At 36.7% G+C, this 14,721-nt stretch overlaps 1 protein-coding gene across 4 annotated transcripts in view; it reads right to left on the bottom strand.

Moving 5' to 3' along the window:
* LOC150106429 (eukaryotic translation initiation factor 2-alpha kinase 3-like) overlaps window positions 1-14,721 on the bottom strand; it is a 326,794-nt gene that overhangs the window by 123,771 nt on the left and 188,302 nt on the right. For all 4 annotated transcript variants that reach the window (XM_090393133.1, XM_090393132.1, XM_090393130.1 and 1 more), the window contains 2 exons: window positions 13,955-14,064; window positions 8,395-8,517 (listed from right to left, as the gene is read on the bottom strand). In XM_090393133.1, coding sequence (XP_090249259.1) covers window positions 8,395-8,517; window positions 13,955-14,064 — 233 coding nt within the window. The remainder of the gene's footprint in view (window positions 1-8,394; window positions 8,518-13,954; window positions 14,065-14,721) is intronic.

Genomic DNA, 14,721 nt, shown 5'->3' with positions numbered 1-14,721 from the left:
ATACTCTCAAAAATAATAAAAGAGGTCATGATTAGCCAACTGCTTCACTACTTGGAGACCCACTAGTTACTTAATGATTATCAATATGGATTCTGCAATTCCTGTTCCTCAGCAGACCTGCTTGCTAGCTGCACCCACTTTTGGATACAAGCCATGGAAAAATTCTGAGACACTTAAGTGGTTGCTCCTGATATTTCCAAGGCATTTAATCAAGTCTGGCATGGTGGCCTCCATACCAAGCTAGCATCCTATGGTATTCCTTCCCATTGCAAATGGATTGCCAGTTCCCATTCTGGCCATTCACCGTGGGTTATGGTATATGGTTTCGTTTCATTAGATTTCTCAATTAATGCTGGTATACCCCAGGGGTCAGTTCTGTCACCTAAGCTCTTTCTCCAACACATTAATGAACTTCTCTCCCTAACATCCGGTCTTATTCATAGCTTTGCTGACAAGAGTACTCTCTGTTCCTCTTTTTTATTTTCAAAACCTTGTAGTGCTTGTTCAAGATCTTCTTTAACAAGTCTCCTAAACAGTGATCTCCTTTCCATTCTCAAATGGGGACGAGAATAATGCAGTGATTTTAATGATACTAAAATGCAGTCTTGTCTCATTTACAGAAAGAAAGACCATTCTGTCCTCTATCTCACTTTTGGCAATATTCCTCTCACCAACAAGGGCCAATATTCTTTCCTTGGGTTAACTTTTACATCCAATCTATCCCAGCATGAACACATCAAGTCCACAGCTTTTTCAGCCTCCAAAAAACTTGGTATTTTTTTCTGTTCCAAACAATACTTCTCTCCTGCTCAACTCCTGAACTTCATAAAGTCAAATCTGCACAACCTTAGAATACTGTTCCCATATCTGGGAGTGGTGCACTAAAACTTACTTCAGAATGCTTGCTTATACAGAAGCAAACAGTTTGCTCAATTTATGCCCCTTCTCTCACTGCCTCCCTCCAGTCACTTTCAAATAGGTTTTCTGTTGCTGAATTATGTCTCTTCTACATGTATTTTCAAGGGTACTGCTCCTTTGAACTGGCAGCTACAATTTCCCCCCCACTTTCCTGTACTCATATATGAACAAGCAGCTGCCAGTCGACATCCATTTACAGTTCAGCTCCAAACTCGTTGAACCAACTTCTCATCATCTGCCTTCATTTTCTACAGCTCTCCTCTTTGGAACAGTTTTCCCCACAGTATCTTCCCCAATAACTACAACTTTCAGGTTTTCAAAAAAGCACGTCGACACATTCCTTTCTTCCATTTCTTCTTCTTCTTCATCTATATATGTATATAGAGATGAAGAAGAAGAGTGGAGATAATGTACACCCTTGTCTTATACCTGATTTTTTTTATTTATATCAAGTAATTTTCCTGTACCTCCTTCAATTCTAACTGCTGCTTTAGACCAAAATATGTATTTGACTATATATGTATGTACAGGGTGTTCGGGATAAATTTGACAGTTTCGTAAGGAAAAAGAAAATCTTCTTTGTATCTATTAAATTTAATGAATTGACAAAAAAACATTACAGGCAGAGTTAATTACAATACTATCAACAAGATTTACTCAAAATAACCACCATTAGCATCGATCACAGCTTCAATTCTGCTTCGGAACCTCGAACAAGCTGATGCTACAGTCTCCCTGGGAAGGGCCGCAAAAACTGTTTTAATTTTATCCATTAACTGGGCTTTTGTATTACTGGAAGTGCGATTGGTGCCTTTTTCAACTGCGCCCCATACAAAATAATCCATGGGGTTAAGGTCTGGGGAGTTTGGAGGCCAGACATTTGGACTGGTGAAGTCGTAGAAATTTTCAGACAACCATTTTTGACTTTTCCCAGAGGTGTGGCAAGGGGCCGAATCCTGCTGCCATACATACGGCCTACCATTGGCTACCCTTGTTATCCAGGGCTTGACTACAGTTAGCAACTCCACGAACAAAGCCCGAATTCCAATGCCAGGGTTCTTCAACACCTGTTCCTGCAGATTTGCGAGGAATTCTGCTGTACGAACGCAATCAGATCGTCTGCTAGGGATCTTTCTTCTTGCTACATCCTCGTAGTCACCATTGCAAGTCTCTAGTTCATGCCTGATTGTTTTTACTGTATTCAGGGAGCATTGGGCAGCAGTCGTAATATCCTTATTTTGATGGCGGGCACGAATCATCATGATACAAGTTATTCTCTTCCATGATTCAGGTGGGTTCCAGCTATCCATCCTTTCTGACATCTTGTATATGAATGAAGAAGGGTCCAAACTTTTAAATGAAGAGAAGTGTGTGTTAATACATGTAACTTACGGAAAAATATAATTAATTATAAATATGTCAAATTTATCCCGAACACCCTGTATATACTGCTTGATATGATATTCCATTTATACCATAAAAGTGCAGCATTTTGAAATACTTTTTTTCTTGGCACCTTGTCATATGCCTTTTTTCCAGATCTACAAAACTTAAAATACCGATCTCTGTTACAATCCATGATATCTCAACTATTCAAAACTTCCCTTTCATATTACTACGTTATTAGATGCTATCAATAAAAAAATTATACAAGACTCAGATTATTATTTACCAATTCCATAACAACATAAACAAAAAAAGAACTTATTTATAGTATTTATTCACAACATTTTAGAACAAAATAACATATGAATTTATTAAACCTATCAACATTTCACGAAATTCAAACCCGCATCCTAGGAGCACAAATCACTTATCAGAAACATAAAGATTTGTTTCCACAAATCGCACCATCATAATTTGGTGTGAGATCCACTGATAATCAGTGTGGATCTCAGCCTGAAAAAAGTTCAAAGTTTGATCTCTACAATATGATTCCTGGACTAGGAATCCACTACCCAAGAAACCTTTCTTTTTTTTTTTTTTTTTGGTGAAAATGAAATAATAATAATAAACATTTTTTATATATTCCTGGATATGAAAAGAATGATTTCACCTAAGGTAATAAAGATATAGGGTGCTGGTTTGATGAAAGTTTAAAAATAGTGCTAAATAAATACAGAGAGTTTCTGAAACTAAGACTTCATGTTGCTCTTGATGTCAGATAATAGAAAAAAAATATCGAAGCTTAGTAGGTAATGGAGCTATCTCATATCTCCAACCAGAGGCTAAGTTAAAAGACTAATATAACATTTTAATTAATACTGAAGAGTAACAATACCTGGTTGTATATTTCTGGAAGTGAGGATGATAAAATATTTGGAGCCCAACTTGATTGAGCTGAGAACATGCAGTAAGGGAAGGTGTTGATAATGATGCATAAATAAGACCTTACTGGTCTTATTTATAATGCATAAATAAAACCAGGAAAACAATGACTGACAATGGGTTTGTTATACCCTGATAAGTTGGAACATAAAATATTTCATCTTACCATTGTATAACAGAGCGAACACACAATAAGAAACATTATACCATGCTTGCCTCTGAGTATTAAAATAATGCATTATAAATATATCAAATATTTCATACTATGAGAAAATAAATAAGTATGTATTTTGTACCATTCACAAATTAGTTAAATAATAATGGGAGTGTAGACCTTTAGCAAAGTTCAATAGCGCATTGTGTACTAAGAGATATAGAATGTTAGCACAAGTTCAAGATAGGGGGGGTGAAGTCCAAAGGTCACGGAACAGCAACGTGGAGGAGCTGTTCGCCCCAAGCAATCGCATGCTGTCAGCACACATGGGATATAGCAGAGAAAGCTGGACGCCGTGACGTGAGCCCACTTGAGTGCGGTAGGTGGACATCACGGAATGCGAGAATCGCCGAGAAAGAAAGGTGAAAATATAAGGGTCTAGCACCCCTGAAAAAAGGTTTTTTGTTCCTGGATCTCCTGGTGTTCGTCTCGCGGTGTCGTGAGCAGGCAAAGGGTGACAGTGCCTCCATTCTGGAGGGTTTCAATAGAGGCAGCAGCAGAACTAGACGTAGCATCTCTGCGGAAGGAATAAGCCCGGCCGTCCATAGAAAGCCAGATTGGAGCACGTGGACATTTCGTCTAAGGAAAAGCAGATTCCGGTAGGCCTTTAACATGATGCAGAACCAAGGACAGATAAGTAGACTTTATTTGTATTTTGTTGATTGTGAATGAAAGATTTGTGCCACGTTGTTAAACCAGAGGAAGGAACATGAATGATAATAATTAGGACTGAACTGCAGTGATCTAAAGAGGGTTACCTTAAAATCTTACTGTCTCCTATTGTGATAGAGTTACATAATATGTTCTAGGAGGTTAAGAACATGTTTAAAGTAAGGAATTGCTATCAATGAAGGGATTGTAAAAGATATAAATGCTATCTTCTGTGGTTTGATTGAACTACTAAAAAAATAGAGAGTTATTGTGATAATCATGCATGATTAAGGAATTTAAGGGAAAATATAAGAATTCTTACTTCAGAGAGTTACAGTTTAATCAGTTTGAGTATACTTATATTATTATAATGTTCTAATTCTATCCTGACTGTCAGGAACTCTCTCAAAATGAGAATTAAGCTTATTGTATTGTATGTACACATTTATGATATCTAATAAATCTTACTTTTGTATCCAACTAAGACTATCTGTGATTTCTGGAATCCAATGCACCGCTTATAAAAGAGTACTACGAACCTAGGCAGGAGACTAGAATAAGAATAAATTTTGGCCACATCTGCATAATTACATGGTATCACTTAAGTACTGTCTGGAGATCACCTCTTGATTGATAATATTGTTTAATCTAAAATCGCTAAGTGGCGCAGCAAAATATAAAATTTCTTAGTGCTTTACAAGGGATTGATCTCAGATAATCTGATACTCTGGTATTGGCTCGATCTCGAGACAATTCCTTTGTCCCCCAGATGTACCACGTGATACCCGAATGAGAGTTTAACGGGGATTTGACCCAAAGACTAAAGGATAGATATACGAGTAGAAAGTACGAACCAACAGGTTATAGATTTTGAAAACTAAAAACTTAAAGACCAAAAAAGAAGCAACAACTAGTGAAATATATATATAGGTCCAGCAGCATGACAGTAGTGCTGGCCATTTTGTAAGAATCATCATCAGATGATAAACAATGTAAAAACTAGGAGCAGCTGCATGTTTTAAAATCACGTATTAATCTTAAAGGATGAACAATAAAGGACGAATTTCAGAAGCATGTGAACAAAGTGTGTGTTTAATAGATGAGAGGACTTTCAATTTAATGACGCAAAGGCTTGAAATCTGGAAAACAGATATTGGACAAGTTGCTAAGTTAACTAGCAGCAATATGCTCAACAATGTAAAGAAGAAGATAAGAGATCTGATAATGTTGATGATGATCATGGTATATAAGACAGTGCTTTGAGAAGTGCAAGGATAACAAAAGAGATTATGGCAAAGAGGATAATTTTCATGGTTGCAAAGATGCCAACTTTCTCAATCCAGAGCCAATCTCTTCCATTTCCCTCCTATTATCTTTAATATTGGTTTTCTTTTTATGCATCTTAGATAACAGTCTGTTATTCTTGAAGTCCATCTATTGTCTTTTGAATGTTATAATTTAAATGAAGAGCCCTGCCCACCTTTTTCTTTTTCTTTGGTGTTATAATTTATACATCTTTGAATCCAGATTTTTTCCTAATTTCAGGGTGTATTATATGATCTTTCTTGCTTATATTACAGACTTTTCTTTCTGTTGTCCTCTGGGTCGTTATGAAGATTTGTTTTTCTTTTTTGTTGTGTTCCATGTCTTGCTGTCATAGGTCCCTGCTGGTAGAATAATATTGATAAAAGGTTTGATCTTATTCTGATATTTATTTTTTGATTTGTGATAGTATCTTTTACCTGGTTAAAAGCTTTCCAAGCAGCTTTTTCAAAGAATCAAGGAACAATTATAGAGGAAAGGTTTCTTTCTCATGAAGATTTATAGAAAATTTACATCTGCACAATATTTTTTGAACATAGAAGCAGAAGACAGGGTTAAGGATAGAGGAGAGTAAAGTGCATATGTTAGGTATGCTTGCGGGATGATGAAACAGGATAAACTAGACTAGCTAAGTGATCATGGCCAGGCCTTGGATAGCCTGGCCATGATCAGGTAGCCTGCCTTGCTGAAACAGAGGCCAAAGCAGGGCAAAATGATTAGGATATCCCCCCCCCCTCCAGATGTCCACAGGTCACAATGCACAGCAAACATGGCAGCAGGGAATTGGATCCAAGTTTTGGACAGTCCTGGTGTAGATGATGATGGTAGTTGCAGTTCGTTGTTGTTGGTGGTGTGGAAGAATGGCTGGTAAAAAGAATACAGGAAGAAAAACAAAGAAAAAAAAGAGGAAGAATGAAAAGAGCCAGTACCATCACTGGGAGGACTCCTCCACCATGAACAGGTACCCCACAAGGAGGGGGGGGGGGAGATACTGAGGCAACTGATATCAATTCATCTGCCTTGCTATCAAGTAGACTAATAGTCAAGATATTTCATGCACAAACTTTGGTTTGCACACATTTGGGTAAAGGATTAAAAGAAGAATACGATTTATTTTCATTTATAATTTACTTTATAATCCTGCAGTAAAACTTTCTACAACTATCTTCAATTTGGAGTATTTAATCCTATGATGATACAACATTCTTCTACTTGTAAGGAAGAAATATATGACTTCATCTATATTAATTTAACCTTGATACCTTTTTGGATCTATTTCTTACTGATGAGACCTCAATATAGTGGAAACTGGTCTTTTTATTATTTTTTTTAATATCGATCCACACATGAAAGATCACATGGCATAATAGCACATTAGTGCCGAGGGTAGGAAAGAAGAATAAAAGAAAGGAGGAATCTATTCACATTTTGCTTGAACAGGTCAGAAAGACCTGGGTTCGATTCTTCTAAGACATGAGGAACTTTTATCCAATCTCTTTCAACTAAAGGTGAGTTAACCGGTGTCATACAGAGGTAGGGAGTTTTTTCACCCAGAAACTCTGGTTTTTCATTTCCCAGAACAGAAAAACCACAAACCAGTCCCTTGAACAGATACACACATTTACAGTCATGAAATCTGTTCACAGTTTGCTTGAACAGGTCTCTTTCGACTAAAGGTGAGCTGGCCTGGTTGGCCGAGTAGTTAGAATATCTGCTCTCCAGCCAAAAGGGTGTGGGTTCAAATCCTGCTGTGGGTATGGTGGTTTGTGATTGTCTTTGAAAATTCTAGTGGACGCTAGATATATATCGATGGTGTAGATCAGGGCTATCTAACCTTTGGTAATCCGAGGGCCGCATTTATAAAAAAAAAAAAAGAGTTACCCAAGGGCCGCATCATAATGTGTATCTAGTAATTTAGTGAATAGCAGCGACACAACCTCAATAGCTGAACAAACGAACAACACTAATTTCAAGCTCGCATTCCCTGTGAGAGGTCAGAGCATGCACGTTTGAACAAAACAGTATAAGAATGCTTCTTTGACACATCTAATATTTGAAAAACACGTGGGTATATAGTGATGTAAACACATCATATAAAATTAACAACATCGCGATTATCGATTAGTGATAGAATTAAAATATCTAGTATGCATTTGATTCAAACTGTTATTTTATTCTTTTAGCTCGTGAAAATCAAAACCAAAGGCAGGCTGCATAAAAGTGCACCGTGGGCCGCAGTGCAATTTTCTCATACTTTGGACAGCCCTGGTGTAGATGATGATGGTAGTTGCAGCTTGTTGTAGTTGGCAGACTGATAGTTGTAGAGTAGGTGTCCTCCTTCAATGAGTCTTTGGGCTCCTTGGAGGTGTCATGTAATAATAATAATAATAATAATAATAAAATAATAAGAATTGTCCCCTTCCCCCCCAACTTTATGAGAAGCTGACTGGGGGTTTCCCACAGTTGCATAATCATAGCATGCATCAAGCAAGATAAAAGTGCTATAAAGAGGAAGAAGCTGAGGGTTGTAATCTTTGGGAAGGCAGAGTGGGGAAGACCAATCCAAAGGGCAGAAGCAGGCGGAATGAAAGTGGAGACAGTGAAGTTGGTTGGATGAGTTCAAAGATGGACTGCAAAAGGGTGTTGGTTAGCAGTGGCTCTTGTTTTCATGATTTTGGAGGAGAGTTGGGAAATAACAGTGGCCAATTTTCAGTGAAATATCTGATTATAGTATAATCAGATATTTCAGCTCAATAAATCCCTACTGATCATATCTGAGAATGACTTTAGTAACATCTAAAGAAATATAACTTATCATCAAATTCCTGATATGTACCCTCAGGGAATATAAACTAAATCAAATCAGATATTTTGGTTGGTGAGATAAAATTCCTTAGTTATGATTACAAATGATATTATTAAAAATCAAGTATAAATACAAAAACAATTCCTTAAAATACCTGTTTGGTAACTGAATTCTTTTAATGGCATAACAACAATCATCTATTTTGTTTTTAGCTTCAAACACAACTCCAAATCCTCCTTTACCAAGACATCGAATTGGTTCAAAATCCGTTAGGTACCTTGAGGATAAATATATATATATATATATATATATATATATTTTTTTTTTTTTTTAAGTAAATAATTTCTTAGATTATAAACATAACTAAGTATATTCTGATATATCAGACATTTTGTATGATGGTAAAACTTATAAAATGGAAAACTTGACATGCAATGAAATTTTATCGCCATTAGATGACTAAGGTTCACTTTACCAAATCTAATCACACAACTATTTAATTAAAAAACAAACAAAGTCAGAAAAATTCAAACTTTAAGAGCATATTATATTCTGAATTTCTTTATTTATTTTTATTATTATTTATATATATATATTTTATCCACACAAGAAAGGCCACAAGACCTATAGTATATAGTGCTGGATGGGCAAGAAGAATAGAAGAGAGGAGAAATCTGTTCACATTTTGGTTGAACAGCTGAGGGTTGTAATCTTTGGGGAGGTTAGAGTGGGGGAGACTGTTCCAAAAGACAGCCGTAGATGGAATAAAAGAGGAGGCAGGGAAGTTGGTTCAGTAAGTTTTAAGATGGAATGTAAAAGGGTGTTGATTAGCAGTACCTCTTGTTTTAATGATTTTGGAGGAGTGAATGAATAATAGTGGCCAATTCAGCAGATCACTGTCCATTAAAGTATCTGTAGAAGAGGCACAAGGCAGAACTGAATGTCTCTGAGAGAAGGATTGAAGTGGTGTCTGAGAGGGGATCATTAATTAGCTAGCTTGCCCTCTTCTAGATAGAATCGAGCAATCTTAGAGAGGATTGCTCGATTCTTGAGCACTATAAGTGCACCATCTCAAATGGAGGAGCAATATTCCATGGGTGCAGATATGAGCTTTGTATAGATTTAGCATCTGTGAAGTAGTGTCTTGTGCAAAAAAGTACAGCAAATTTTTTGGCAGCAGCAGAAACTATAGTTGAAATATTTTTATGCCAGGAAAGATTGAAAGGGCAAGTCAGTCCAAGAAGAGAAATCTGATTATGTTTGGATATCTCAGTATTACTGAAGGTAAGAGAGAGGGATGCAAGCTCTTTCTTGCAAGAGATCAGACAGAACTGAGTTTTGGTGGCACCGAGGTTTACATGGTTGTCCTTACCCCACTGGGATATAGCTAGGATATCTTAGTTCAGGTCCCTGGTCATGGTAGATCTTGAGGATTCTAATACTTGAGCACTATAAGGTTTCTTAAATGAAAAGGAGAGTCAGCAAAGCTATGGTTAGGATTGGAAGTCAGAGAAAGCAGGTCATCTATATACAAGAGGAAGAGAGTGGGTGAAACAGAACCCTAGCATTGGTGGGGAAATCTGAGAAGAGTAAGCTGTCCTCCATGACATGTAGTGAGAAAGTTGGCGATCCAGTTGCAGAGTGAGGAAGACAGACCAGAGGATAGCAGTTTGGTGAGTAGGCTCCTGTGCCAAACCTGACCAAATGACTGAAATGTCAAGGGCAACCACGTGAGTTTCTCCAAATTTCTCCATGTCCTTAGTCCATAGATGGGTGGTGAAAGCAAGATCAGCTGTAGATCGCAGATGGCAGAATCCATACTGCTGGTTACTGATTGGTCAGTATATCTCTAGATGGTTCAAGAATTGGTTGTTGATGATCTTCTCCATTATTTTTGAGAGAACACAAGCAGAGAAACTGAACAGTAGTTCATTGGTTAACTTTCATCACTTTTGAATGGGCTGGATGCAGACCTACTTCCAAACTGTAAGGTAGATGCCAGTTGAATAGGATAGATTGAAGAGGCAATAAAGGATAGGTATTAGTTCTGGTGCACAATTTTTTAACACAATAGGTGGGATACCATCAGGATGAGATGCCTTGTTCAGGTTGTTAAGGATACTTCGGATTTTTTTTTATTGGAAGACGTGAAGGGAGCCATTCTTTGTAGAGTGGAGGGTGCTTTGCCCAGGTTATCAATGCAGCAATTGGAAGAGAAGAGTGATGCCAGTAAGTTGATGAAGTAATCACAGTTCTATCGGGATGTGAGAGTGGTGGAAACCTGGGTGGCCAGAAGTTGCACCTAATGGCCTCGGCAAGGGACCAGAAGGAGCAACTACCATTTGGACAGGAGGTGAATTTGCAGCATTTGGCTGTTTCAACATCTGACTTGAATTTGGTGATGATTCTTTTTAAAATGTTGCAAGCTGCAGTATAGGCAGTGAGGGCAGCTGAAGTTTGAATCTTGAGCCAATTATGGTAAGCAGAAGTTTTTTTATTTACAGCATTGGCACATTTTTTTGAGAAACAAGGTTTGGATGGTGGTTGAAAATTTGGAGTGGAATGAGACCGTGAACTGGCAGGTGACAGTTGTTCTGTGGCAAATGAGACTTGTTTGAGGTTGTGGGCCTAAATTTCCAATAACCAAATGTGGAAGCTTGTTAGGAAGAGGTCAGGTGTGCTGGCAAACTGGAGGAGGTTATCTGGTATTCTGATAGGAAGACTGATGATCTGCAATAGGTCACTGTTCATGGCGAACACCTCGATATATGTGCCTGCTTGATCGGTGAAGCTGGAGAAGTGGAGCCACGTCCCCAAGAAGGATGACCTCACTATTGGGGTATTTAGACTGCAGAAAGTCGAGATTTATAGAGAGAAAATTTTGGAGAGCGATAGAGGGAGCATATGAAAAGGGCAGATTGATTTGGTAAAGAATTGAGCCAAAGCAGATCAAATAGTGGGGATTCAAGTATTTGCAGTCTCTGTCGTGGTATGTTGGTTCTGACAAATGCATGTGCCACCCTTGTGGCAGAAAGACCTGTGTAGTTTGGGAAGTTTAGGCGTACAATGGTTTTGAGGATGCCAGTTCTGAAAGGAATAGTAGTTCTGGTTTAGATGAGAGACATGATGTGGTACACATCATATATATTGCTGTTAAGGCCACTGATGTTGGTGAAGTGGATGTGGAAACTTTTTTCTTTGGTAGGAATTAGTATTGGTGGGTTGTTCGGTTGGATTTCTGTTCTCTTTTATGATTTTTTGGTTGGATTTTTTATGTTTTTTATTGGTATTTTTAAAACTTGTGTGTGGGAGAATTTTTGAGATCTGCAGTAGAAACACATTTCTTTCAGTTGTGGTTCATTGTGTTTGGTTTCTTTTATATTAAATAAATAAAACACATTTACCTGTAATTTTGGAATTATTACTATTAAATTTCATTTATTTAATATAAGTAAAAATTTGCATATACCTGTAATTTGTATTTATATTATATATTTGGAATATTAAAACAGACAGCATTTGAAAGCTTAGAAAAAACAGAAGAAATAGCATTGTAAAAGAGGCCTTAGTTAAAAAAATATGAGCTAGTGCCTTTTATTCCCTTATAGGGAGTAGGTGAGGCCATTTCAGCCCTATCTATCTTTTGGAGACTGAAAGGGTAGTTCAGTCTCCATCAGCAGGCAATCAGAGAAAGCTGGCCCAAGACTATCACTAATTATAAGCAGCATTCAATGAAGAAACGACTGACAAGTGTCACCATCTCTTGGTCCCTAATCATAACACAATATGTTATTGTCTGAAATTGTGAGAGTTCTATGGTTAATTTTCTTGAGTTTACAGAAAGAAAAACCCAAGTTTCCAGGGGGGAAAAACCCTGATTGCTCATGGCAGCAATTGACTAACTTGGAAACCAGTCGAAGAAAGGCTTAGAGAAAATTCCTCTAGTTGGCAACTAGAATTGAATGCAAGTCTTTCTTTGGGCAGCCTAGTACAGAGGATGCAAATGTCACTTCCACAGAGCTACACAAGCCTGTCTTAGAAAGTAGGATTACAGAAAACGTTCATGAAGTACATATCAATCAGATCAATTGAAGATAAGACTAAATACAACAGAAAGAAAGCCACAGCTGAAAGAGCAATGATAAGAAGACACAGAGCAGGTCAGAATTTCATACCTAATGTAGACAGAGATTTAGCAGAATTTAAACCAACTTAAAAATTTTAAATAATTTGAAACAAGAGAGAGAGAGAGAATGTAAGAATCACTGTTGTGATTCATAAAACTGCATGGCTACAGTATTTTCAGGATTTATGTTTACATACTAAGAAAGGATTAGAAACATCATAATCCAAAAATAATCTGGTAGCACACATTTTTATATAGAAATTGAATGGTGCATTAAATAGCTTCAAAAACAATAACTCTAGAGAAGATGGTAATAACAAGAAACTGTTCAAATATGCTGATGAAACTCTCATTAAATATGAAATGGAAGATCTGCCAGAATTAATGAAAAAAGCTATAATTATTCTAGTTTATAAAAATAGCTACCAAAAAGACAGAAAATTATTTAGGAATAAATCTCCTCAATAGCGTTTACAAAATATATACAAATATTATAAACAAATAAGAGAAACAGTACAGTGATAAGATAGGCGAGCACAAAATGGATTTCCCATTTCTATGAAATTATTAATTGAGAAGCAAAATGAATTCAATAGACCAACACATATAGTATTTATAGACAACACATGTTAAACGATGTACAGAACAATATTTCATACACCACTTAAACCTCATTGCTGAAAAACTTAATATGGAAATAACTTTGAAAAGAAAAATTATGGCCTTTCAAGAAAGAATCAATTCAAAGTAAATATGTATGGAAAGTACAATTCGTGAGCAAGTAAACTGCTTTAACAAGGTATAACTTTGGTTATACCTTGACTTTCAAAGAAGAAATTGATATTAATAATAAAATTCAAAAGAAGAAATGCTCTTGGAATAATTAAGTTTTCGGTCCAGCAAATTACGCCATAAAAGATACTGGCAAAAAGAATACTTATCAATAAGAGTGAAGCCTGGATCATCAGCGATAAAGAACAACAACTGCAAGACATACATTACTGGTCTGGACTGAATGAAAAACAAAGATATAATGAATAAACTAATTATGATATCTATAATACAATATATCAAGGAATATGGTTGCAGCATGTAAACAGTATGGAGAGGAGAGGATGCCTTGACAGACTCTTCAATATATCGGTAGAAGAATGATAGGAAAACCAACCAAGAGATGGCTTGAGGTAATAGGTAAGCATGTTACTGGACAGGATGATGATTTAATTTTACGGAGGGGCAGGGGGAGATGATAAAGAAGCTTTTCAAACTGATCATGTGTCACATCATTTTACAAAAAACGTGAATGTCAGAAAAGACTGGATTACATGATCTTCTTCACAAAACCAGTTTTGGGAATTTTCACCTGCTCTTCTGACTTGATGAATCAGGAAAGGTGGAGGGAGACCTGTAACAATTGTATGATTTAAATTTTGTTTACAAAGCAGATCCTCTCAGCAGATCCTTCCAAATTTTCAGTTAACTAGGATTTATTTTTTTCATGGAAAAATGTTAAACAACAAATAGCATTATAATGAATCAGTGCAGTATGAGGTAGCAGTAAATAAGATATTAATGCAGTTGTACATACCTGGAAGCATACTGAATAGATCTTTCATTTAAATCTTCATTTCTGGTGTTCTCAGTGACTTTTTCGACACCATTCTCATTGACAAATGTAGTTTCAATGATCTGAATTACCTTATAATTTTTTTAAAGAAATAAAAGAATTAAATGCTAATACCATTAAAAAAAATTCAAAATATAAAGCTGTTAATAGGTTAAATTGTACACATACCAGCCACTGAATTAGAAACTTTTATTTAATACTGTGCTGGACCTCCTTTACCACGAATTACAGCACATATGTGGTTTGGCATAGTTCCACAAGGTGTTGGATTGTATCGATATCTACAACATATTAGGCATTCACCAGAAATTCCTTTAATTGGCTCAGATTTGATGGAAGACTTCGTTCCCGGATTTGTTTTTTTAACATGTTCCAGAAATTCTCAATGGGGGTTCAGATCTGAGCTTTGTGGTGGCCATGGAAGATGGTAAAAGTCACCATCATGCTTGCTGAATCACTGCTAAGCAATTCTTGCATGATGGACAGTAGCACTGTTGTCCATGAAACAACTGCCACCTGCTGGATAAAACATGAACATTGTAGTAGGGACTTCACTGGCAATAACATTCAGATAATCCTTGGATGACACCCGACCTTTCAGCATTCAGCATATAATGTTAACGGGTCTCCAACCAAACTTTGCCAACCACACGACTTTTTTTTTTCCCCCAGTCTTTCAGTGTCCATTCATGGTGTTTCTGACATCACTGTAGACAAACTTTCTGGTT

Source organism: Typopeltis vanoorti, chromosome 5, assembly GCF_054136105.1.
Source record: "Typopeltis vanoorti isolate ZY-2024b chromosome 5, IOZ_Tvanoo_1.0, whole genome shotgun sequence".
NCBI classification, from domain to species: Eukaryota; Metazoa; Arthropoda; class Arachnida; order Uropygi; family Thelyphonidae; genus Typopeltis; species Typopeltis vanoorti.
The sequence above is the reverse complement of the archived record's forward strand: the minus strand, read 5'-3'. Positions and strand labels throughout refer to the sequence as shown.